Genomic DNA, 27,286 nt, shown 5'->3' with positions numbered 1-27,286 from the left:
ATATTACACAAGGTTTTGTGTTTAGTACAAAGCAATTTTGCCGTTGGAGATTCTCCCTTCACTTGACATCAACATTAACCATATTATATTATACGTCAGAGACATTGAATTACACCGATGTAATATTACACTGTTTAATATTTTTTTTTTATAAATATTTTACAAAACTGATTGTTGGCTCGAAAGTTTATAAAAAAAAATCGTTTTATATGAATTATTGAAATGTATAATGATTTTCTTTGTTGTTACAACCTAATGATTTGACTATGATGATATTTTATGTGAGTGTTCAGGCTAGATCTGGAGTATCCATACTTTTACCTTTTTAAGTATGTTTATTTGAGTATGTATCGGTCACTAGACCAATGACTAATTAAACACATTTTTTTGAAGCGTAATTAAACACATAAATGCATATAGATTAACTTCATATATTAAAAGAGTCAACAATAACAAACAAATTAGTCTATTGGGAAAAAAAAATATTGTAATAACAATTGAAGTTTAAAAAAAAAATATATAACAAATTTTTTGTATGGGTAAAAAAAATATAACAATTATTTTTGAAAATCAACTCAAAGAAATAGATATCAACTTAGCACAAACATCGAAGAAAATTAAGAGAAAACTACCAAATTATGAAGGACAAAAAGTTAAAGGGTCAAAATTTCTTAAAAGAATATGGATCAAAATCGCACATTCATCGTAGTTAAGACCAAAAATGACTTGAGCTTTCTAACAATATTTACAATTTTGAACTTAATTAAGTTAAAGTCAAAAAATAGATTACTATAACTTTCAAAAATAAAAAGATCCAATAAAATATATATTTTTTTTATTCTTTTGGGGCATATAGTTTTTGAATATTTTGTTAAATTTGAAGGAATTAAGGGTATTTTGGGAAGTTAATGCATTTGAGGGGATAGGAGAATAATTGGGAGTATGTGTATAATTTTCAGGTATATTATATTGGGCCAACCCATGAATTTGTTTTGGGTTTAAAAAAATAATAAATAAATAAGAGAAAGCATAAAGCGAAAAGTAGGGTTTCAGTGTCTTCTCGCCGCAGAGCAGAGCTTGATTGAGTGTTCTTCTTCCCCCGGCCACCGCAACCAAGTGAGGTTTCTTCTTCATCTCTATCTCTTCCTTATTCAATTTCATTCATTCTCATTGTTCAATTGCTTATTTAGCTACGTGTTGCTTTTCCTTTTTTCTTTGTTTTTTTTAATTATTTTTTTTTATTGTTGATCGTTGTGTGATTCTGTCAGAATTGTGTTTGTTATTGAAAATTTAGTGTTTAAATTTATGCTATTGTACCGAATTTTTATTAAGTATAATTATTTATGTTTCAAATATGATTCCAATTATCATGAATCGAAAATTGGTATGATCGCTGTGTTTTTCTCTGCTAGATCTATTGGTTCTGTTTAACCTAATTGAAAATCGTTTTTTATTTGTGCAAAATTGTTGACCCAACCATGTGTAACTGATTTCATATTAGTCTAAATGGTTTTTAATTATACATTTGTTATGTTAAATTTGAAGCCACCAGCTGAATGATATATACCATTCTGCTGAAATTCGAGAGTTTTCAGAGCCATGATTTTAGATTTGTTATGTTGTGTTACCCTTCCTTATTGTTCCCATTTATTGACATTGTAAATGTGCTTGTGTTTGAGCAGAATGGATTCTCAAGTCAAGTATGCTGTTGTTGTCAAGGTTATGGGTCGTACTGGTTCTAGAGGACAGGTGACTCAAGTTAGGGTCAAGTTTAATGACGACCCGAACCGTCACATCATGAGGAATGTGAAGGGCCCAGTTAGAGAAGGAGACACCCTCACCCTGCTTGAGTCTGAAAGAGAAGCAAGAAGGTTGCGCTAGAGAAACTCAGCGGTTTGGTGCAGGATTGGTCTGGTGCAGGATTCAATAAACATTTGTTTTTTGGGGATTATTTAGTAGATGTCAAATGTTATTGTCAAATACTTAAATTTTGCACCTGTTGTGGCATGACCTTTTTATTTGGTTGAATTTTGAATATAATTTTACTTTGACTATCTGCTGTTTTTGGATGTAGTTGTGGGTTAATTTTATTTGATATGCACGTTTTTTCTACTCTAAAGTATGTGCTGGCTTAAATCTCAAACCATTTAATTTTTGTAGGCTTGTAGCAACTTATTGATTGCCTATAGAGTACCATAGGTTAGATATTCATTCTTTTTCGATGGCAAAACCAAAGGGTCCCAAACTTAATTCCTGGGAAAAACAGGCTATAACATTAAATACATATTGGTAGTTTTGAGGAAAAGGTGAGAAAGATTAACTCCCTGGTAGTTTTGTGTCGTCTAACTACCATTGCTCTCAAGCAAAAGTATCAATTTTCTTTGGGCCGTTGGCCCTCTTTTCAATCAAAAAAAAAAAAAAGTATCAATTTTCTTGTATTTTTTGTTGTATAGTGTCGGAAGAAGAATAGAAAACAATTAAGGAGGAGTTTCTTGTATGACAAACAACTTTACGCGAAAATTGACACCCATCTTGGCTATGAAATCAGTGGTAAAGTTTCCGTTTTAGAGAGTTATGCATAAGCCTGAGAACACGGACCTTTGAGAAACCTATTCACTTTCAATTAGGCAGTACCTAGTTGACCTTTCAGCCCAAACCCAACATTTCCATCAACAAATCATAAGCAACTTTACCATAAGCATGGATCAAAGCAATGCAAGTTAAACTATGTGGAGACATATGGATCAAAGCAATGCAAGTTAAACTATGTGGAGACATCTACTTCTGTTTATGATTTCAAACGCCTTAGTTAGCCTTGTCCAAATCTCCCAATTTACGCAAAATGGATATAACATTAAGAACTAAAGACAAGCAAAAATTGAATTACTACACTGCTCAATTAATTTGCAATAGGATTTGAGGATTGGTTTTGGGAAGTCAATCTAATCCAAGAATGTGATATACATAATAAGCATGCACTAAGAATGAAAAGCATTCAATGGGAAGAATAAACCAATCCATGATGACAACTAAGTAACAAATGTTTAAGGATAATTGACAAGGATTGTTGTTGTTTTCATCAAGTATGTGTAAGTACATGTGGATGGGAGTTTGAAATGATGACAGAAGCTGTTGCTGCACTTTGGCTTCTTTTTCCAAAGAGGGGTTCCCTCCTTCAAATTATGACCTGCTTGTCTTTAAGTCCTCTGTGTGTATAAGTTGTGACCATTTTGCATAGGTATTGATTTTTTAAAAGAAATTGTATTATTGTAAATAAAATAAGTAGAATCACATTTTAGGTGTGATTCTCTTTCAAAGATGTATAACCTTTTTTTTCTTCCAAAATAGACCAATACAATAAGGTGTTCCCAATCGATTCAACTTTAATTGAAACCCATTAACAACTTGAGTAGAACCACTTAGTTATAAAGGGGTAATTTATTAGCAATAATCATATTTAACTTGTTATTTAGTTATACTAATCCATAAAAATGTGGTATACTATTGAAATATTATCACTTGTTGTGGTGCAATTAAAATACATTTTCCGTGATAAGTATATATTGAAGAAAAATATTCTTCACAAGCAAAGAAAACATACATTCACAAATATATAATTTTTTATGAATGGAAGCTAATATTAAGAGTATAAAAATAAGTGGATAGATAGTAGAACTATTTTATTTTATTTTGAGATGGAAACAATTGAATCGTAAATGTTTGGATAGAAAATAGAAAGCATTTTCTCAAGCCAAAGGGCTCTAAACTTTACAAATCAATTTCAATTGTGAAAAGTGTTGGCTAATCATACAATAGGTGTGAAACACCTCAAGTCTATGACATAACAAGGATGAAGAGAACAAGAACAGTTTTAAGCATTTAAAGGGCTTTTCGAAAATAAGTACAGATCCTAACCCGCTGTCAAAGGCAATATCATAATGAGTTAATTAAAGATTTTCTGTTGTATTTATAGTTTCATCAAAATGCACACAAGGCAGAAAGATGATAATCTAATACTTAGGAAATTATGAAGTACAACATTACAAAACATATTACTCATCATCCTTATATGGATACTCTTCTGGAACTTGCTTGAGAAGTTTTACTTGCAACTCAAACACATCATCACCTCGAAGCACATCTCGTAGCCAAGTGACCTCAGCCTTCATTGATACCTGAGTATGAATGTAGAAGAATCATAACAAGTAAAAAACGAGTGAAGCATATGCTAAAGAAGACAACTAGTATTGCACTTCATCATTTCACCCGATCCACATTGCATGTCATGTCACATTTTCCTCTAGGAAAAATAACTATGATAAAGTTGTTAACTTGTTTTCCCAATTACATTATGGATTTTCAAAGTTAAACATGACATCTTTCATTGCTAAGAAAGGGGAGGTAAAGAAACTTGCTTTCAGAAAATAAAGAACGGTTTGTTCTGATGAGAAATAGCAGCTAAGAAAGCAAAAATCTTGAAAACTTTGTCCCTTTCCAAACAACGATAAACCATACAAAATCATGAGTAATCTATTGCATATTTGAGAAAACACTCAAATTTCAGAAGACTGGCAATCAAACTATTATATTTTCAAGTTTTGAAAGCAACGAGAGAAGAGCTGATTAAAAAACTGGTGAATGGGAGATTTATAAAGTATAATATGTAAAATTAGATAAGAAATAGAAGCTTACCATATCTAAGGCTCCTCTAATGACTCCGCTTAATATGTTGCAGTAGTATAGACCTTGATAGTTGTCAGGAAGCTCAACAAAGTCTACCAAAGGATTATCCTCCAAAATAATACTACAAGTAGTCCCTTCAGCATCCCAATTGGTCACGGATGCGGTAACACCGAGGAACATTTTAAAACCAACCTGTATAAACGAACAATTAAGGTTGATAAAAATAAAGACACCTTCTGCTTTATATATGTTTGACTAGTAATATAATTAAATTCGTAAAAAAACAAAAAATGCTGGTCACAAAACCAAGTAGCAGCACATAGGTCCGTCTTGTAAATATCATACCAATCAGAATGTGTTCACAGTCATCCAATTATTAGATACTGAAATTAAACACAAGTAGCACAAACCAACTACAACGTGAAACAAAAGACAAGAAAATCTAATTAACACATACGAATTTAGGGTCGTCCAACAACAATGAGCCAAGACGATATAATATTATAAAGATAGTTCGTGAAAAGTGAAGACATACTTTGGACTTGTGGAAAGATTAGAAAGGAAACAAAAAAGCCAAACATCATTCTTAATGAAAGCAAATGTCTTTTTTTGTGATTAGCAAATGTCATTATATATCTAAGTCGCATTTTTTTGGACGGCATAACTTATAATAGATATACAACACACTCCATAATGATAGCTTTTTATCATAATGATAGCTTTTTATGTTTACTGAGCATTATGTTGGGCTCAAACCAGAATAATTTAGTTTCGGGAATTCTATCTTCATTTACAAGTAACAACTAACAATACTCTCGAAACCAGACTGCATTTCATCATTGTTCTGAAATCAGTTGACTACCCCCCAAGTCAAACACATTTTGCCGATTTGAATGAATGCAAAGCAACTACAAACTCATAAGAGGAAAATAATGAAAATGGCAATATATGTGGCAGGTGCCCCTCTATTGCATCTTAGTCTAATATTTTCGAATCGTATATATCGAAAACATTCATTTCAATAAAATAATAAACCTACAAACATACTTGTTCATCTGAATTTGGCTTATGCAGAATTTCAAGTGTCTACATCTCCACATGCCTAAAGGTCCCAACTCTCTCAATAGAGAAGGAACTTCCTTCTAATCCCTCCCTCTCACTGATACACATCACAGCCTAGCCTAACAAACTATCAGGGTACCTTGAACATTCACCATGTTCTGAAGGTGAATATCATAGATAAGATAAGTTGAAAACAAACCGACCAGGATCCCATGATTCCCATTGTCTAAAGTCCTTCTTCACCTTCTCCAGCGGTGTCGATTGCAGAGTATTTCATACCCTTCTGCTGCCAAACTCTGCAGTGGCTTATCTAATGCATAGAGTTGTGCCTCATCTCCTTCTATGTCTTGATTTAAAGACACTATAGTTCTCCATCCATTGATTCTACTAATCTACCATCCATTATCATCATCGCCATTGATCCTAGATCTAAGGAAAATTTCCCATATTACAGATAGATTGCAGAACTTTGACAGTTAGTTCGTAACAATGCCCAAAGACCCTTCACTCTCTCAATTGATAAGATGCTTCTCTCTAACCCAAAGGCAACCTATCACTCATTTCGATGAGAAGTTATATCTTTATTAGAAGACTCGGGGAAGAATTTTCCTAATGACAGGATCGGTCCCCAAACTTCAAGGGTCTCCCGATTCACAGAGGCCATGACACTATAAATTGGCACAAGGTGCATCCCTCTAATCCCATACATCATAGCCTAACCTAACCAACTAACTTACTAAGCTTTTGTTCACAATGGTAATAAACTTTTTCGCATATTTTCGCAGCATCTAAAGAAACGAAACAACAATACGACAATACCTTTGCAATGACATCAGCAGTCTCTCTGAAATCAACACACCTTGAGACATTAGATTTAGCCAAAAACTCATCAATCAAACGGATTCCAATATTATAACCCCTGAAAATACAAACCGAACAGTAAAATTCAGATCGGTGAAAAGTAAAAAACCGAAATACAAACAGAAATTGAGAATTGAGAATTGTACATTTGATCTAGTTGCTTGTTGACTTCATCAACCTCTTCGAGATCTGTAAGCAATTGACGAACAATTGCACCATATGTGAGAGTAAAGAGCTCCGCATTAACGCGTTCGATGTTAGCAAATATCGCATCGCCGGTTCGAGGAGCAACAGGAGCCATCGTTAAAGCGAAATCAGATTTGTTTTGATGACTGATGATGATAGTGTTAGCTTCCGCTTTGCGCGATTCGCTCAGATATGATTTGGGCCTATTTTTGTTCTATTTTTTTAATATTATTTATTTATTTATTATTTTTCAAAACTTATTAGTATAAATTACCACACACACACAAAAAAAACTTACTATAAATTTATTTAAATAAAGTAAAATTATACTCACCTTCATAATGTCTATTAAAATGACATTTGACCGGGTTTTTTAAGTTCTATCCCTAAATGTGGACCGTCATATTTAGAGGTTGATGCATGGAGTTAAGAAAGGGTGTGTTGTTTGTATCCAAAAAAATCATATTTAGAGGTTGGAAGAGCATTTAAAGTGGACCATGAAAACATATATTCATCAAAATGACGTGTCTAGAAATAATTATTTTACGACTTGGCAACTCATGCAACAATGACTATAAGGCTTTATTTGCAAGTTTGAAGGGGAAGTGATGAGAGGTTTGGAAGAAAAAAAAAATGAGAAGTTTGTGTGGTTTATTTTTCTTCAGAATATAAAACCCTCCTCATTTGGGGAACTAAAAAATTGTATCGGATGAGGATTTGAGAGGGTGTATATAAATTCTTCAAATTTGATATATGTTGTTATAATATTTTTAAAATTAAAAATAACTTAATCATAAGTATTAATATATCACTCTCTAAACAAATACTCTTTCAAAAAATGTGAAAGATTTCTCAATTTTGTCCTATATTTCTCCCCCTCAAAATTATTCATACTCCTCCCCTCCAAACTCCCAAACAAAGTCTACGATGAGAGAGTATGTCAGGTCTTTTTAATAGAGTTTTAGTGGGACTTTGGGGAGCAAACTTTTTGTTGGGAATGCTGAGGAGGTAAGTGGTCATTTGTAGTGCATGATGCCAAAAGTGAGACGGTAAAGAAGCATGAGCTAAAATGTATGATATAGACAAGATAAATATTAGATTGAGTTTTTTTAGACAGTTTTTAAAAATCTGTTACTAGTAATTTACCATACAATATTGAAAATTAGTCACTAAGTAAATTTAAAAATAGAGCTAAAACCTGATTTTTTGGTATCACTTCCAAATCTATCCGTGTACTTTTATTTGATGATGGTAAATTTTTTTGAAGAAGCTAAATTAGTCCACCCAAATTGACACCGGTGAGAATCGAACCTGAGACCTCGAAGAGGAGCACACTTCCAGATCCCAAGCCAATACCACTAGACTAACCCAAATGGGTTTTTGATGATGGTAAATTACTCACAATTCTTCAAAAACAACTTAGACTTTATTTTAAATTAATTATAAGGGTCATTTACATGACCTCACAATATATAGTGTGTTTGGCATGGCGGTGGCGAGAATTGATTTTGATAGAATGAAGTTTGAAAGAATTGATTTTGATTAAAAGTGAGTTGGGTGTGAATTGATTTATGTTTGGATACGCTTAAAAGTGATTTTTTTTGAGTTGATGTTGTTTGGATAGTTTGAATAAAAATTGATTTTGTATAAGTAATGACCAAATTACCCATTTAACTGCGTTTAAAATTAAATATCTCATTCTTAATTTAGATAATCATTTGAATTTATCTAAAATCATAAATGAATTTTTATTGGTTCACAAATTTATTTTAAAGTAATATCAGTTTATGAGAGTCTTTTTTTTTTAAATAAAATCATTTGACATATTTTTAAAGAAAAGCGTTATTCTCATTATAAAAAAACTCACTTAAGCTAATGGGCTGGGTTAAGTAAGAAAAATACTAACATGTCCAATTAATGCTTCTTCATCTCTAACCTAGATAATGAAATATGGCTGCAGCCTAAAACATGAAACAGGGGATTCATATAATCAAAACTGCATAAATGCACATGGCTATGAAAGGGGCAAAACTGGTAAATCAAGTTTGTTTGCTGCAGAATTGATTACATGAAACGCTGAAGCTTGAAATTCCTGCTTCTCTCAAACTCACGTTTAGCTTTGAAAAGTGAAATACTAGAATTGCTTTTTGTTTTGTCCAAACATCATTGAAAAGGGTAAACTCATTTTTGGCAATTCAAACTGGCTTTTGGATGACAAAAAAGCCATACCAAACAGATACATAAACTATGCTAACTATTGAGATATTGAGCTACACCGTGATTACATAAATGTTTTCAACACAAATTTGATATCACGGTGTAAACAATAGTGGTTCGATTTGATTTTTAGTGGAACAATTTTATATAAGATTTATTTTCTTTGCAGTCCAATTCTAGATTACAAGGACTTCTTTATCTAGGTATCGAAGGCCAATACAAAACAATATACAGTATAATTTTTTATCAAAAACTATAAACATCTAATTTTGATTTTATTACATATTTTTCTCTCTTATCGGATGATAAGGAAGAACAAAACAACACTTAGATGTTTTGTATACCATGTCCGACATATGATATCTTCTTTTTGTGTCCAAATAACAGCTTAACTGTGATTACTCATCTAGAAACATCTCATCTAGAAATAACTGCGATTACTCATTTTCGTGTCCTCACTTATTAAGGAGTACTATAACACTATCTTTTTAATTATTTTTTTGACACTAAGTTTTTTGTTTTCACAGTACTAACATATTTTCTTTTGAAAGCCACCTTCAATTCTCAATGATTTCCAAACATGTGATACGACGACACCATCGGTTTTATTTTGATGCAGTCCGTGATCCACCCTCTTAAAACAAAGAACCCGTCTCCTTCATTTCATTATAGTTGGATATATGGTGACACAAATTTAAGCTTTTTGTTTTTGGTGGCTTTATAAAGTTTATATCACGTAAAGAGCATGAAACAAGGAAAATCATGGAACAATCACCTGCCCCATAAAAAATAAAAGATTAAAACCCATACACATCACTTAATTTGGATACTGGCTAGGCTTAGCTCTTTCGTGAAATAAGAAAACTTTGGACACTAGGAACCACTTGTTATTTCTTTCTCTTATTGGGTGAGTGAATGCCATTTGTAACATTTAATAACAAATATTCCAGAATGATTACAATTTTAGGACGTGGACTTGGTAGATAAAGTACAAATCTATGTTGTTAAATGCAACTAAAGTATGTATGATGGTCATGCTATAGAAACATAATATGATAAATTTATCATATCTTACTTAAATCTCGTGTTTGATGCATCTAATTTATAGATATGATAAAATAAACTATTTTCTAATCATACACTGACTTGCTTTTGTAATTTATATCCTAAGTATAAGTTGAGTTAGAAACTGTCTTAATAAGATTAGAAATTCATTTCTTATTTATTATCATGGTCGCCTGTTCTCACCCTTTTCTGGTCTTCCAGCCGCCGCCTAGCCCTACAAATCAAAACCTTTTTTTTTTATTCAATATAATGTATGTAGTGGTGGTGCGAGGAGTGGCACACCTCTGCACCACCATCGTTCCAGATCTCCGGTTGTTTTGAGTTGGTGGGTTTGGATGTAAACCCCATCCGGGTCGGTTTACCTGTCCAACAATCTGTAATCACCGGCGATCCATCGCGGGTTGGTTGTCCCTCGTTCTTTTATGGGTCCGGTCCTGGTTGGGTCGTAGGCTTTGATAACAATCTAATTGGGGGAATCAGTTGTCGGCGGTTAGGAGAAGGAATGGTGGGTTTGAGGTAGGTCTCGGTGGTTTGATAACAAATTGGTGCAGGTGGTGGGTGCTGGGGAAAATACACATTTTTGGACAAATGGTTGGTTGGTTGGAGGGAGGGGCGTTGTGTTTTAGATTTAGAAGATTATTTGATTTGGCTGAAAGTAATGATGTCTCGGTTGAGATGTGTGCTATAGATTGGAGTTTAAGTGGTGAAGATTGAAAATGGTGGAAATGATTATTTGCTTGGGAAGAGAAAATGTGGGGAGGGGGATGTACCACTCTATTATCTACCGTGTTTTGCATGATGAGTTGGTTGATTGTTAGCAGTGGCATATACCGCTTAAAAAGGGTTTGCAATGCCTATCAACTATTAACAACGTCAGGACCACATCAACATGACGACTATCAAGAAATAATATAAAATAAATATGTTCCTTTAAAAATTTCTATTTTTGCTGGGTGCGTTAACGAGGAGAATGTTGATCATTTGTTTTTTCAGGCGTTTTTTTTTTTTTGTTGAAATCTATGGATTCGTATCAGACAGCGGTTGGGTATATCATCAGTGTCCCATTTCCTGTTGACAGGTTATGCTTTGCACTTTGACTATTTGTTGAATTTCCACAAAAAAAAAAAATAGGACTTCGATGCATACTGTTTGGATGACGTCGGTTTGGGTTATATGAAAAGAGCGAAACTCTCACTATTTTCGACAACAAGAAGAGTCTTTGGCAAAATTGATTGATAAAGGTAAGTAATTATTGTTTTGCAGGATTAAAACAAAAAATCTGGCTTTTATTTGTGATATCCTCCCTTACCTTGTATATGGGGTATTTTTTTGCCTCTGTTGATTTTCTCCGAGTTGCTGCTTTTCGTGTTTTTGTGATTTTTTTGTATACTCTCACTGTTCTTCTCGTGGATTACTTTTAGAAAATGTTACCAAGTTTGGCGGAAACCATGTCAGATGTGTTTGAATCGAGGGTTTAAAAGCAAAAGAGAAAGGAGATCTTACATTTATTTTTTAAATTACGGACAATATAAAATTATTTTTTAGAGTAAATTGAGTGTGATTGGAGTATTACATGATCGTTTTATTACGATGTCATTTCAGTTTTATTAAAAAAATTGTACAATATCCGTAAATTAAAAAAGACAAAACAAGCCATCTTTTCTCTTCTCCTCCTAAATTCTCTATCCAAACATAAATTAGTGAACATTGTTTGCTAATTGTGAATACTATTACTACATTATAACTTATAAGTCTCATAAAATTTCATTTCGTTCGAATAGGTATATCTCTCTTTTCTTGTACCAAAAAAAAGTATTTCCTTGCTTTTCAACCACACGAATGATTATGCTTAAATAATCAACGTGCAATATAAAAATACAATAATTAAGGCTAAATAACCAATGTACAAAAATAAAAACATTTTTCCATAAAATCATATAATTTTTTTAGGGATATAAAAATATTTAGATCCTTTTTCCATATAATACATGTCTAAAAATATTTAGATCCTTTTTCCATATAATACATGTCTAAAAAAAGGAGTTGTTATATACAAATCCATAACTTGTCCACAAAAAAAAATATACAAATCCATAATTATTTTTTATTATATATTTTATATAGAGCCAAATACAACTAATATTGAATAAGCAATTGACCAGAACAGATGGCTGATGACCCATCAATTTGGTATGTTCAAAATCTCAACGTTATTATAGTAGTTTTTCAAATATAGAAAATGTTATCACAATTTAATTAAAAACAAGTATAAAAAGAATTAAACCTTTTTATAAAATTATTTTTTCTTAATAGTTCAGTTCGACGATGAGTTTGGATCTAAATAAAAATGAGTATCAAGTTTAATCGATGATTATTTTAACTAGGAATCAAACTCGAGTAATGCGGAAACAATTCGACTAGAGTTAAAACCCATCAATCAAGTAAATCCAATTTTTTTTTTTTTAAAAAAGTAATTCCAATTTTTCAAAGTTAATAAAATATCACTAAGTGAATTATTCTAAATAATAAATGTTTGATGTCATATTAAATTGAGATAAATAAGTCCTCGTGAACTTGACTTAGTTGATATGGACAATGTATAAAATATGCAAGCCCCGGGGTTCGATCCCTGACCACCATCAAAAAAAAATTTTGAGATAAATAAGAAGACATTAATAAAAATTAATGTTTCATTGATATTTTAAAATAACAAATAAGATGAGATAAATAGATATTACACACTTAATATGCAATATATGAGTAAATAATTTATGAATCACGGTAGATTGTCGTTCAATTCTATGCAATTTTAAATAGTAGTATTAACCATTTATTTGAGATTGAACAAACAAATTTTATTATCAGTTTTAAGCAGATGATCACCATTTAAATCTAGATCGAACAACTAATTTTATTTTGAAATTCTATCCCAATCCATCCAATTCCCTAATTTTCTATGCTGATACTTGATTTCTATTTAATGTGCCAATTTTTCAAAAATTGTAAGTTTAGATGATGATAAAATTAATATTTCATTCTTAAAAAATAGTTTTCGGTATAGCTTGTCATTCAAGTTTCCGACATTTAAGACTGACGAGTAAACAAATAATATTCGGATCACAATAGATTGTCGTCTAGATTATCGGCTTTAAGCACATGACATAATTGTTAATTTGTGATCAAACCAACTTAATATTTTTTTGGGTTGAATATGTGATTCGTCCCTGCAAATAGGGCTCGCTTAAAATTTCGTCCCTGCAATCGCTAATCCTTTTTTTTTGCCCCTGCAATGTTTAATCAGTTAAAAATTCATCCCTTGACCCAGTTAATGACTGCCACGTCATCAAAATTACCATAATGGCATGGGAATTGACCAAAATACCCCTGGGCTAATTTTTTTTCCTTCAAAAATTTTTTCTTTTCAAAATTTTGAAAATTCTTTTTTAAATTAAAAAAATCTGAAAAAATAATTAAAAGTAAAAAAAAATTTCGAAAAAAAACTGTTAAAATTAAAACTGAAAAATTTTCGGGAAAAAACTGATTTTTTTTTTTGAAGGAAAAAAAAATAAGCCAGGGGTATTTTCGTCAATTCTCCTGCCATTTTGTTAATTTGATGACGTGGCAGTCATTAACTGGGTCAAGGGACGAATTTTTAACTGATTAAACTTTGTAGGGGCAAAAAAAAGACTAACGATTGCAGAGACGAAATTTTAAGCGAGCCCTATTTGCAGGGACGAATCACATATTTAACCCTATTTTTTTTAAGGGAAACCAACATATCTTATCATCAATTTTATCAATGAAATAATCTCCATCGTGGTGGTATGAAATTCAATCCAAACCATCCAATTCTATAATTTTCTGTGCTGATGCTTGCTTCCAATCTATTGTGCCACGTGTCGTTCATGCATTTTTCTAGAAAATTGTAATAACAAAATTTCTCTCTCCAAATTTCACCAATAAATAACCTACCCATGCCATCACCAAAACCACACCACTGAACTCTCACACTTCAGTTCATCTTCACATCAAAAATGGCTTCAGCTTCAACCACCATTACCTCCTCCTTCCTCTCAACCCCTTCTTCTCTTACAGAGAAACCTTCTTCGTTCAACCAAACCCTAAGCCTCGGTTTCAAACCAAAACACTCCGTCTCCGTTTCCGCATCAGCTGCACCTTCACCACCACCTTCCTATGATCTCAACGCCTTCAAATTTGCTCCGATCAAGGAGTCAATTGTGGCACGTGAGATGACTCGTAGGTACATGACGGACATGGTGACACATGCCGATACCGACGTCGTCATCGTTGGTGCTGGTTCGGCTGGTTTGTCATGTGCTTATGAGCTTAGCAAGAATCCTAACGTCAAGATCGCTATCATTGAGCAATCTGTGAGTCCTGGTGGTGGTGCTTGGCTCGGCGGCCAACTCTTCTCTGCAATGGTATAATATATGATGATTAATTATTCTCTTTTGATTTTCTTACTGTGATCTAATAGTTTTGATTTTATTTTATAGCACAATTATTATTACTACATATTAGTGGCCATATATGACTTTTTGTTGTGATTCGTTTGATATATGTATTGTTGTGTTTTATGTGATGTTTTAAAAGTTTTAAAAGTCAGATCAGGGATTAAATCTACGTGATCTCTGGTTTGACTTTTTATGATTTGAATTGTTCAATAGTTTATAAGTGTGTTTGTTTTGGCTTTAAAAAAACTCAGGTTAATATCCCTTTGTTTACTATCATATTTTTTAAAAAGCTACCAGGAGCAGTTTATCATTTTACTGTTTTTTTTTTTTGCAAAAGATTTTTTAAAAATCTGAAAAATACCACTATTAAAATAATAAAAAGTGGTTTTTTTTGTTTGTTTTTTCAACTAAAGGATTCCTTAATCATGACCTTGATTGAGAATCGGATGACAGATATCTAATTATAATTTACTAGAGGAAAAATGAACACGATAGTGGTTATCTATGTTTTTTTATTCTAATTCGTTGGATTAAACCAACGTTTTAAAAAAATAGATGACCATTGGCGTGTTCATATTTCCTCTAATAATTATAATTACATATTTGTCCTCTGATTCTCCGTCACGGTTTGCGATTGAAAGGTTGTTTATTGATTTTGTTTGAATTTTAACTACTTTTAATCACAGAGGAAAGATGAACTTGCCGTTAGATTTTATCCATTGTTTTAAAAGTTAGACCGGAGATCAAATGAATGAGACTTAAAGGGTCACGGATTAACTTATTCAATGAGTTCCTAGGGATGAACAATATTTCTTGTGGACTTATATAGAAACGAGCAAATGAACTGTTTGAATAACAATATGATGAAATTGAAACCAAGATTATGTGATTATGTGAAAGTGATATTTGATTGTGTGAATTGATGTGTGTCATGCAGGTTGTGCGTAAGCCAGCACATCATTTCTTGGACGAGCTTGAAATTGAGTATGACGAGCAGGACGACTATGTAGTGATCAAGCATGCTGCTCTCTTCACTTCCACAATCATGAGCAAGCTACTAGCAAGGCCAAACGTGAAGCTTTTCAATGCTGTAGCTGCTGAGGATTTGATAGTGAAGAATGGAAGAGTTGGTGGTGTTGTCACTAACTGGGCTTTGGTTTCAATGAACCATGACACACAATCCTGCATGGACCCAAATGTTATGGAGTCTAAAGTTGTGGTTAGCTCTTGTGGCCATGATGGTCCTTTTGGAGCCACTGGTGTGAAGAGGCTCAAGAGTATTGGTTTGATTGATACCGTGCCCGGAATGAAGGCCCTCGACATGAACACTGCTGAGGATGCTATTGTTAGGCTCACTAGGGAGGTTGTTCCTGGAATGATTGTTACTGGCATGGAGGTTGCTGAGATTGATGGTGCTCCAAGAATGGTAAATTTTTCACCTTTTCATATTCAAATAGTGTTTTTTAGTAGGAATCAAACTCGGTACAATATAGTTTACAACACTCACACATTGCGCACCAATCATTTGCGCTATTTGGTCGTTTAATTTTTAAATAGTTAAATACCACTAATCAAGTGTTGGGATTTTCTTTACTTATTAAGAGACATTTTGATATGGCTAGTGTCATACTGATATGATGGGTCCAACACCAAAGTGTGACTGAATAGGAATTCAAAATCATGCTGATGGGTCCAACCCCAAAGTGGGACTGAATAGGAATTCATAATCATACCTAATGAGACAACTCTCTTTATCAAAAAGTTGTGGTCCTAGTCTGCTAATTTTATGTTCAATTGTTCATGGAATCTTTCTTGTTCTTTCTGCAATTCTTCTTTTGATTATTACTTTATTTCATTTGGATTATTTCGAACCAACTGAGATTCATGTAATGCGCTAGCTTCAAGTTTATTTGTTAAGTTTTTGTTTGTGTTTTAGAAGTTGAAATACCTTGTTTTCATATATCAATTGGCCATTATTAACTGTTTTGGTGTTGAAATTGCAGGGTCCAACATTTGGAGCAATGATGATTTCAGGACAGAAGGCAGCTCATTTGGCCTTGAGAGCACTGGGACTTCCTAATGCTGTTGATCATGCAGGAAACGTTCACCCTGAGCTTGTCCTAGCTGCTGCTGATTCTGCTGATATTGCAGAAGCTTAATTATTGTTATCATATTAACTATTTAGTTAATAGTATCGAAGTGCTAGTAGCCAGAAATAATACTTTGTCTTTGTTGTATTTTAGCAGTGATTATGGGCAGTTTGATGTGACTCTGTATGAGTTTTTTTCTCGTTAATATGAATGAATGTGTTTGCCAACTCCTTTGCATTTCTTTCTCCTCCACTAATATTTATGATTGTTTTTAAATGAAAAGGGAATACTATTAAGGGGGAAATACTTGTGTGACATTAATGTCACGGTGACATTAAATCTAGACCACACATTGGGTGACATTAGATGTGTTGTGTGGTCCAGATGCAATGGCAATGACAATATGTGGTCCAGATGCAATGGCACGGTGACATTAATGTCACCAAAGTGCCACCCCTATTAGGGGGACAGAATTCCCCCAATCATTTAATAAATGAAATGCTTAACAATACAAAGATTGAGTCAACTCTTCACGAGTCTTAGCTCAACCCATGAAAATACTAAAATTGTTAAGCCAAACGCCGTGATCGGAGTTCGAACTTCAACTTTTCCATTTGTGTGTATGTGTGTTTCTAGACTTTTGTCATATCGTCTATCAACAAAAAAAATGGAGTCAACTAAAACCCAAAAAAAACAAGGCGCAGCAAGCCCTCTGTGTGTGTAAACAGTTAGGCTAAAATCCCGGATCTTTTGCCCCAAGAACACTACTTGTACTCAACATACATTAGAATCTTTTCACAAATGCGGTCTGCTTTCCAAACTGCGACTATGAGAGCTATCAACATTTATCTTTAATTATCCAACTGGATATTTCTGCATCCTAGATAGGGTTTCCTACCATTTTCCTCTATACTAGCACTTGATCAAGGCCTTCACATTTGGTCTGTGATCGATTCCTTAGCCAAATATGAGAAAAACTACGCATCAAAAGCAAATTAGCCATTCCCCTATCTAATTTCTTAGCAATGTTTCTATGATCTCCTACAGTTCCTGTGCTAACTAAAATCCCCCCAACACTGTTAGGATCGATAAGATTACAGTTATCCAGAACATAAATTAAGCCATCAACTCTAAATTGATGAAAGTTTCCCCCTCTTTGTTCTCATAGAGCAATGATCTCATTGAATTCACCAATCAGCAACCAAGGATCGGAAATATTCGAATTCAAATTAGAAAGATATCGCCAAAAATTTGCCCAGGTGGATGGAATAGAGTTAGCATAGAGACTTGTACATTACCATTTGTTAGTACTTCAAGAAATGCTGAAAATGATAGCATTTTTGTGAATATCCTACACAGTCCACTTGCACATTTAAATTGTTCCCATCTTGCTTGAAAATCCATGCTCCCCCTGAATGGCCTTGAACATCAACAACAACTACTTTACTGTAACCATGAGTTTCTCAAAAAAAAAAAATTGTTAACAAAAGAAGAATGATTTTCCATAATGATGAGAAAAGTGGGATGATTATTATTAGTCTTGTAATTATTACCTCCCCTGATATTCCAAGAGAGCGCACTAATACCATTGAAGGCAAAATTATAAAATGATCATATATCACAACAATCATACCCTTTAAAACGGAATTTGCTACAGAGTTCTCATAAAAAGATTACTACAGGGAAAATATTGATATTGCAGGACAAAGGGAGGATTTGGCCATCCAAAAAATTTGAGTAAACCGCCCTTTCTTGACTTGAAATTGGTAGCGTTCGCAATTTAAAATCTCAAATATATTGGTTTCCTTAACCAGTAATACAAGGCACTAGTTAGCATTTTCAATTATATTAAATCTCTAAATTATATAATGTCAGCCAAAATGCTTCTTCTTAGAGAAACCACACCACTTTCAATAAGAGTGGAATTAAATACTTGAACCATTGTTGACATACCTCAAACCCCAAGTTCATTATTACTCTATTTTGTACAAAATAGGAGGCAGCTGATAACAAATAATCTAATTGACTGAATTGGTAATTTTTGGTAAAATTAACGGTTGAACTAAGTATGAAATGACATAAAAGTGATATATTTAATGAATATTAAAAAAAAATTCAATTAAAATTACAAGGATAAACTTGAGATAAATGATTATAAGCTATAAACAACTTGAATTAGCTTATAAAAAACGCTACAAGCTAGTAAAATTAAATTATAAGCTTGTGGCATGTTATCAAATAAGTTTTTTTTTAATCAAATGAGCTTATAAGACACAAGCTATAAATTCAAAATGATATCTTACTAAAGAGACCTTATACAAAAATGAAACTTTTATTAGAGGTGGTGTCAGTCCTCTAAAAATAAATATTTCTTTTGTGTTAACACTTTAGTTTCAGGAGAGAATGATTAATAACTCGGATTCAGGGGAGCTCCTTTATCATTTGGTCCTAATCATAGATTGAAAAAGTACTACTCCTTATTTTGACCCACTTTCTTTCAGTTGTGGGGGCAAATTTGTAATTCGCAAATTTGAGCTTGAGATACTTTTATTTATTTTTTACCTACAAAGAGAATATTACAAATATGCCCTCGGTTTAGTTGAAAATTACACAGGGCCCACCCTCAACCCAACACTCTTTCTCTCTGACTATAGGTATGTGGAATCCTTCTCCGTCTAGCCACTATCATTCGTAATTCATCTTCGACATTGTTAACACAACAAATTGGTACAATGTTTAGTCGACCATATTAAATGAGCCTGTTAAATTTACAGGCTAACAGGCAGTCACCATTCTGTTCGTCGCCGCTTCTTCTCCCTCCGATTTTCTATTTTCTTCCTCTCTGACTCTCACAAATTAAAGTAAGATTTTATCCATTTCTAACTTCTTTGCTTTGATTTAAATCTATATTAGCATTTCTTTCGTGAATTTGTTTATTTTCCACTTTGTTGAGATGCTAGGATATTCCAGTTAGTTTCACTAATTTTGATTAATTATAGCTTTCATGCTTAATTGTAATGTGATTGAAATTATCAAATTTAATTACCAAACAAACTTGATCACTACAAGCATAAAACTCACTTGTTTAATTTTAGGGTTGGAACAATCCCTTATAGAGCAAGACTAAATTAAACAACATGAAATTAAAGTCAAATAAGTGGAAACTAACCGAGAAGTTGAAACTCCGACAAGGTAACACTTGCTTAGCAGCAAGACGATTAGCACACAACATATTGACATGCAATATCAGTAATCACCTCATCTCTCAATTTCGTCCAACACTATATATTTCATTCATTCAATTGATACATAATTGGGATGCAATGATCGCGTTTTTATAGATACGCAATACTTAATGTTTAAGTAAACATCAGAAATCAAAAAACAAAATAACATTCTTTTAAACAAAAAAATTAATTATTCCTTTTTAACAAAAAGTAATCAATTATGTAATATAAAATAAAATAAGTGAAATGATATAATAAAAAAAAAATACTAAGAAATAGACCCACAGGTAATCATCTCATCATCAACCCAACCCCCTATGTATGAATATATTTTTTGACCCATCATTTTTTTTTTGTCTTAGATGAAGTGGTAAACCACTGAAATTAAACTCACACACAACTGTGAGGTCATGGGTTCGAATCCAAGTCATAACGTTCAGCTTTGCAATTTCGGCATTTGCCAATTGAGTTAGAACTTCTAAACTTTTGACCCACCATTTTAACTTCTAACACGTCCTACAACATTTTGGATTATAAACGGTATAAAATCGCCATAAAACATTTACGATTTCATATCTCATCATCAAATTTTTAGGTTTGCCAAATATTGAGTCAGAAATTTTTATAAACCGTGATATTTACAACCCAAACTCCACTGTGGACCGGTTTGGACCGGGTCGACTCACCCGACCCATTTCTACAGATCTTCCAAAACCTCTCTGTTCTCCGTCTTTATTCACTTTCTCTTCTTCCATTTCTTTCACCAAAACAGGTTCGATTCATCTTCACACCCCAACAAGCTTCATCTCTCAAAAAACCGCTCCATTCTGTAAGAAAGATCTTTACATTAAATTTCATGAATATAGTAGAGTCATTATTTTTTATCTGTTATGAATGATTTTTCGTTGATAATGAATTAAAATTGATCCGTATAATGTTACTGTTATACAGATTCTTTTTTTTTTTTTTTGCATTTCAATTTTTTTCCTGTTCATCTAAGACATAGAATAAGTAGGAGACTTTGGGTGTTGTTATTATTTACAGTTCAATTGTGCACATTATGTGTTTGATAAAATGCCACAACGGTTTTTACTTCAAAATGTGTCACATATCTATGCATTTTTTGTTTTCTATCATTTTGAAATGTTGTGATAGTTTCAAAATTGAATGTGGGTTTTTCTTAAGCTTGATATGTTTTTAAAAGAGTTTTGTTCCAAACCTAAAAGATAAAATAAATTAAGCGTAGCAGAGATGATGATGTTGAGTTGAATGTGTGGTGAGATTAGACGGGATTGGATTAGAAATGACAACATTAGAGACAGAGAGAGTTGGGGTAGCACCCATAGTAGAAAAATGGTGGAAACTAGGCTTAGGTGGTTGGACATGTAAAGAGAACACCTGTAGATTATGTAGTATAGAGAGTAGATCAATCACTAGAGGCGGAGGAAGATCTAGAGAAACTATAAGAAAAACTATTAAGAAAGATCTAGAGATTAATTAGTTGGATAGAAATGTGGTATATGATAGAGCATTATGGCGTTGCTTGATCCATGTAGACGACCCCATTTAGTAGGATAAAACTTGGTTGTTGATGTATTTATAGTATTACCAATTCTTATTTATTTGAAAACTTGATTGATAATTGATTCTCAAGTTTGTGTGCTGCCAGACCCCAGTTCCGGTTTTTAACTAAGCGCGCCTCCAAATCATCCGATTCCAAGATGTTTGGCTCTGCTGGAATGTTTTCCAATATAGCTGCCTGCCTTCGGCAAAACTTATCCGTGAGTTTTCTCTTTTCATTATTATGGGTTTGTGACTGCGGTCCTTTTTTGTTTTAGAACATTATGCCCCTCAATTGCACTTTTATGACTTTGCGTGGTGTAGGGTTTTGTTTCTTTCTTAGCTTCAACTTAGGGATTAATGCATCTCCGCATGCTTTGCAATTAAAAATCATTATAGTTGCACTGTTTTGGTTTTGTACAGTTTCGCGGTGTGCAAGTGCGGAATATAAACATTGGAGGTGGTCTGGGAGGTGAGATTCCAGATAACAAGCGGCTTGAGTATGCTCTTCAGCGTATTCATGGGATTGGCCGTGGAAAAGCTCATCACATTGTGTGTGAGCTTGGAGTTGAGAACAAATATGTGAAGGACCTAAGCAAAAGAGAACTATATTCTCTTCGCGAATTGCTTTCCAAGTACTTGATTGGAAATGATTTGGTATTCTCATCTTCTTTACATTTTGATTTTGCACCTTTTCTATTTTTGTTCCATAATATAATGTATAATGTCTGAGATTGTTTTGTTTTTTCTTTTTCTTTCAGAAAAAGTTAGTTCAGAGAGATGTGGGAAGGTTGGTGGGTATTCAATGCTACAGAGGGATCAGGCATGCCGATAGTTTACCCTGTCGGGGACAACGAACTCATACAAATGCCCGCACTAGGAGGACTATGCGTACTTACGGAGGTTCAAGATAAATGCTGCTCAAGTAACAGATGAGTTGTGTTACTGCTCTGATTTGAGCTTATCAAATAAGTTTTGTTAGGCACTTGATTGCATTAGCCAAATCTACACACATTTAACTTACCCTTTCATGCTTATTGGCTTATCATTGCTTTGCAAGAATGTCAGTTCTAGTATCTGTATTGATGTTGTCTTGCTGGATTTTGAATTTTGTTAAAGAATTGATTTATTCAATCGACCAATCAATGACAGCTACATATATCACTTCACCGCGAGAAAGAATAAATCATGTTGAAGGCAAGAAATGCTAGTCAACATCAATTTCCTTGACACGGATGGTTATTCCCTTTTTGTTTACCCTTTTTGTCGTATCACATATTTTACAAAGTATGAACAGATGGTTGAGCAGAATAACTTCATGCACAACTTTTGTTATTTTAGATATACAAAAGAAAAATATTTTGAACATAACATACAAAATCAGTTGCTGCTCATCTAAGACTTGATGGCTGAATTCCTTTCTGAATTCTGTAAAACCCAATCCAAATTTTATGAGGAACTCCAATATTGTTTACCCCAAACAAAGGGCACCATGCAGGAAGTTACACATCTCTTGATCAACGGAAAATAAAATGCCATATGCTATATTTAAGGCTACGGTTTCTTGGCCTGCAATGATTTCAATTTCCTCGTCTAATGAATTGATAACAAAAGAAAATTATATTGGAAACTCATGTTCTGCAACCTGATCACATTATCTGAATATAAATACTATTAACGTGACTGTTGCATCTTTTTCATATATTTCTTGTGAAGTTTCAACGCTGCCATACAGGCTTTTTTGGCATCTAGATTTCCATTTGTGTCATTCAATATCTGAAAAGTATTAAATCAATGGCCAAAGTCAATCCATATATGAACAAAGAAAGCTAGATTTTGTTTAGTAAAAAAGAAACAAAGTTGAACTTTTTTGTGGACAACAAACCTTGACGACATCATCTAGTCCTCGTGCTTGCTGGAGTAGTGTTGCACTTTTTTCTTTCAACACACTAGCAACAAGGAAAATAGATATGGGAAGAGGAGGTTCTTCTGTATTCTTTGCTCCATTTCTCATATTCTCTCTCTCAAATTTTCCATAATGACGTATTGACTTTAATCTTGCTTTAGATTCCTCAGCAGTTTCTTCAGATTCTTCATACATCCAAAACATGTTGGGATCATATTCTAGAGCCCACATCATCTGTTAAATACTTCAAGTAATTAGTTATTACAATCACTATAAATTATTTCCAATGAGGAAAACTTGATATATGAAGGAAGTTAAAAATTTGATTTCAACCAACTGTTTCTAATTTATGCAAACTCTTATTAAAAATTGACATGATTAGCAATGAAGAAAATGTGCCATGATTAGCAATGAAGAAAATGGCATAATAAAAATTGGACAATGTATGCATACTGAGGGCACATTTTCTACTATGTGACTCAATGTTCATCTGCATGGGAAATGAGATAGAATAAAATTAGTAGAAAAGAAGCTAAGCTAACCTCCCAAAGGTACAATGAATCACAGAAGGAGAATTCTCGACGAAATAGAACCATTAACATCCGAAAAGCGAACAGATAGTCACCTCCACCAATATGCTCTGTGCACCAACATTAAAAGACAGTTCATAGTTACTTTACATTTTTAAGAACATTAAGTTATGAAATTTTTTGCTACAGAATACAAAAAAGGCATGTAACATAATATATGGAGGAAAATATTCAACCTTTAAATGTCAAAACAATATGATATAACATTGAAGAACAAATTCAAGGAAATACCTATATGTTGATGAAGTTTTGGATCAATTACTTGGGTAATTGAAGCCAAATTGTTTAGTTGAGTCTCTACCCCCACACTGTTATTGGTGCATCTGAAATTTCCTCGCTTTAAAAATCACAATAAAGATCATAAGAAACAAGGAGAAAGTCAAATTTAGTGAAAATTGTAGATACAAATAATAACATTTAAACACATCTTGCATTTTGTGCCCTCATTATTGTATTCCAATACACTAGAAAATTCTTCAAGTTGGGTAAAAAACAATGAAACAATAACAAAACATGAGGATTTCTTGCTTTTCAAGAAATCATTTCAGACTGACCATGATTAAGACCATACTAATAATGAAATAAATCATACAGAGTAGAACTTACTAATCTACGCATCAGACGCTCGAAACACCAGAAAGCATCAGCTTCATCATCGAGCAGTATTATCATAGGAGAGCATAGGTCACTCATTCCTGCAAATTATAAAAAGATAACCAGAAATTTACATTAGTTTCAAATTCTGGTTACATTTAGTTTCTCATAAGATTACAAGTGAGTCATAATCAAAATTAATCTATGAATAAGTCAAAGGTTTACATTCAAATGAATCACATATCTAATGACTAACCTTGACCATAGCCAACATCATTATCTATCCTAGCATAAACAGCAAGAATATCCCATAATTTTGACAAATTCTCTTTCTTCTCATAAAAAACCAGTGTCCTATCGGTACGAATCACGTCAAGACCTGAAATGTGTTTATATAAGAAAAAGAAAATAAGATAATTCACCATGTGAATTATTTTATGATGATAGAATATTACATTTCTTCATGTGAAAAACATCCAATAGTATACCTATTATAGTGCATTGAGAACTAAAAAATATTTCACAGACCTATTTGATGTAAAGTTAACATCCATTGAATTACTTTTTTGTCTGTCACCTTCTTTGCTGTATTATTAGGGCTTGGAGCACCTACTTCTTGAGGAGGTACAATCACTCCATTTTCTGGATTATTTTCTAACAGAACCAATGGATCTTGAATCGGTACACCATCGTCGGTAACTACAGGTGCTGTAATAAATCTACCACTTCCTACAAGAGGAAACAGTTGGCGACATTCTTCCTTCCATTCAGCATATTGCATCCTGAAAATATAGAAAGAAGTTATACAACAAACTAATTAACGATCAATTAGATTTATAATGTAAAACACAACAATCTTAAGGTGCAGAGTAGAATGTGATAGTAATTAGGAGTTATGAAAGGAAAAAAGATTACCTTCGGCGCTGCCTTATCTCTTCTCTTTCCTCGAATGTACTCGTGGGTTCATAGCAACCGAGTAGAAATTCCCAAACTTCTCCTCTAATTGATGGATGGATTCCCTGGTTTGAAAATTTCAATAATGTAAGACAAATTATTAGTAGGATTTCATGATACACAAAGATTACACCAACTTTTATTCACAAGATAAAGTTTCTTTATGAACCTAATTAACATGTAAATGAAGTATGAAAGAAAGATCAAAGTTTATATCTTGAAACATATTAAAGCAAGAGTTTATGATTGAAAATGCAGTTACCCCACGGTGGATTCGGCTTAGAGTCCTGCCTATATCCAAATACCCTTCCGGAGAGAATGCAGCACGCCACCTTCTTTCACTTAGTGTTTTACCAGCCTGCAGAACAACAAAAACTAGTTCAAATTTAATGAACATTATATATTAATGTTACAAAGACCTTAAATCTAAAGGAATCTCAAATTTTTCAGCTAAATGCATACGATTGCTGCATTAGGGTGCAGAGTAAAATTAGTGTATGTGATATGGTTTTTACTTTTGCATAAGATATAAACATGACAAGAATTATATTTATCAAGTTCTATCACAAACTTGTATGGTTGTGTTTATATATTGTAACTTCTAATAATGGATTCTTGTAGGCACAAATGGGGTTCATTGATCAAATGTGAAACTCAATGGCATTCATTAATTAATTCAAAACTCGTTACAAGCCAAAGATATTTGGCACAATATAGATATTTCTATTCATTATGATAAAACACCATCATCATGATTAGAACCATTGTTCACCCTTCTATAAGGTTTCCATTTAAAATAAAAATAATAATCCATCATTCTTACATATACATTGTTCATAAAAAAACATATATTTTCTTCAATCCAATACAGACATGCAAACATATTACTAAACTTGCATGTACATATTTTGTCAATAGAAAACCGTCCACAACTTATAAACACGTTATCGGACTATATCTCACAAAATGCAAAACTCTTAACATGGATTAAAAACATACCTTGATCCTAAATCTAGACTTGGGAACATCGGTGCATTCCGGGCGGGTTTCATAGAAAGAATCAGCAGGAACTCCAGGATCTCTCCACATCCCAAAAAATCTAAAGAATTCTCAGAAAATATCTTTATGCAAAATTAGAGGCAATGATTCTTCTATAAATCTTTAACAGCCAGCACCTAGAAGCTGGACCCCTTTGAAATGATCAACCAAACTCAGGAAAAAAAATTCCTTAAAATCTTTGATGAAGATTTCAAAGGGTATCCAGCCAAGGTCAATAGGGTAGGCTAAGCTTCAAAGCCTAACAAAACAAAACAAACAAAAACCACAAAACAAAAACCACAAAAAAAATAGTTTATTATTTTGTTTTTTATTAGTGTTTTTGTATTTTATAATTTTTAAAATTAATGGTTTTTGTGGATTAACAATGGTGATTGTCAAAAATGATTCACAACCTCACGAACACAAACACTTGCCGTTTAATGCGTAAACTTGCACAATTTCTATTTTTTCTCTCTCACCTTTTTTAAATTTTCTGTTTTTTTTCTTGTTTTTTACTTGTGTATTTTTGCATGCATGTTGACTTATCATAAGAGTCTTTTTCGTTTACTTATTTAAGGAAACGGTCTTTGTTTTTGCAAATTGGGAGTGGATAACAATGAAGATATAATTGGTCTAATTTTTAGGGTGAATGGATTGGAATTTGAATGATTAAAAATAGAAAAATATCAACGAAAGCAAAGCTGGTACATAACAAAGACCTAGTATATGCCAAACCTTTGGAAGAAATATACTTGATTGGTGACATCTAGAGTAGATG

General features: G+C 32.9%; 4 protein-coding genes and 1 pseudogene across 6 annotated transcripts; 3 read left to right on the top strand and 2 right to left on the bottom strand.

Moving 5' to 3' along the window:
* Positions 1-1,062: 1,062 nt before the first annotated feature.
* LOC146931807 (small ribosomal subunit protein eS28z/eS28y pseudogene) lies at positions 1,063-2,054 on the top strand (annotated as a pseudogene). Of its 2 annotated transcripts, none has more exons than XR_015006820.1 (2): positions 1,063-1,116; positions 1,683-2,054. The product of XR_015006820.1 is annotated as a small ribosomal subunit protein eS28z/eS28y pseudogene, transcript variant X1 (transcript). The 2 variants fall into 2 exon arrangements; XR_015006821.1 differs by having other exon boundaries at positions 1,063-1,121.
* Positions 2,055-3,851: 1,797 nt separating this feature from the next.
* On the bottom strand, positions 3,852-6,955 carry LOC146931806 (uncharacterized). Its single transcript, XM_085703398.1, has 4 exons — positions 6,753-6,955; positions 6,565-6,664; positions 4,693-4,875; positions 3,852-4,175 (listed from the first exon to the last, which is right to left on the bottom strand). Exons 1-4 carry the CDS (start codon positions 6,905-6,907, stop codon positions 4,053-4,055), a joined length of 561 nt encoding a protein of 186 aa, XP_085559524.1. The 5' UTR covers positions 6,908-6,955; the 3' UTR covers positions 3,852-4,052.
* Positions 6,956-14,065: 7,110 nt separating this feature from the next.
* Positions 14,066-16,866, top strand: LOC146931805 (thiamine thiazole synthase, chloroplastic-like). The gene is made up of 3 exons (XM_085703397.1): positions 14,066-14,516; positions 15,487-15,975; positions 16,553-16,866. Exons 1-3 carry the CDS (start codon positions 14,109-14,111, stop codon positions 16,706-16,708), a joined length of 1,053 nt encoding a protein of 350 aa, XP_085559523.1. The 5' UTR covers positions 14,066-14,108; the 3' UTR covers positions 16,709-16,866.
* A 3,572-nt stretch (positions 16,867-20,438) lies between these two features.
* On the top strand, positions 20,439-22,656 carry LOC146931804 (small ribosomal subunit protein uS13m-like). Its single transcript, XM_085703395.1, has 4 exons — positions 20,439-20,695; positions 21,536-21,647; positions 21,850-22,083; positions 22,188-22,656. Exons 2-4 carry the CDS (start codon positions 21,588-21,590, stop codon positions 22,338-22,340), a joined length of 447 nt encoding a protein of 148 aa, XP_085559521.1. The 5' UTR covers positions 20,439-20,695; positions 21,536-21,587; the 3' UTR covers positions 22,341-22,656.
* Positions 22,632-26,829, bottom strand: LOC146931803 (rab GTPase-activating protein 22-like). Its single transcript, XM_085703394.1, has 10 exons — positions 26,470-26,829; positions 25,733-25,828; positions 25,432-25,535; positions 25,045-25,298; positions 24,773-24,895; positions 24,529-24,617; positions 24,154-24,259; positions 23,875-23,972; positions 23,312-23,566; positions 22,632-23,202 (listed from the first exon to the last, which is right to left on the bottom strand). Exons 1-10 carry the CDS (start codon positions 26,557-26,559, stop codon positions 23,101-23,103), a joined length of 1,317 nt encoding a protein of 438 aa, XP_085559520.1. The 5' UTR covers positions 26,560-26,829; the 3' UTR covers positions 22,632-23,100.
* Positions 26,830-27,286: the final 457 nt, after the last annotated feature.

This window comes from Medicago sativa, chromosome 4 (genome assembly GCF_051527215.1).
Source record: "Medicago sativa cultivar Bolivia chromosome 4, Bolivia_mono, whole genome shotgun sequence".
Lineage (NCBI taxonomy): Eukaryota > Viridiplantae > Streptophyta > Magnoliopsida > Fabales > Fabaceae > Medicago > Medicago sativa.
The sequence above is the reverse complement of the archived record's forward strand: the minus strand, read 5'-3'. Positions and strand labels throughout refer to the sequence as shown.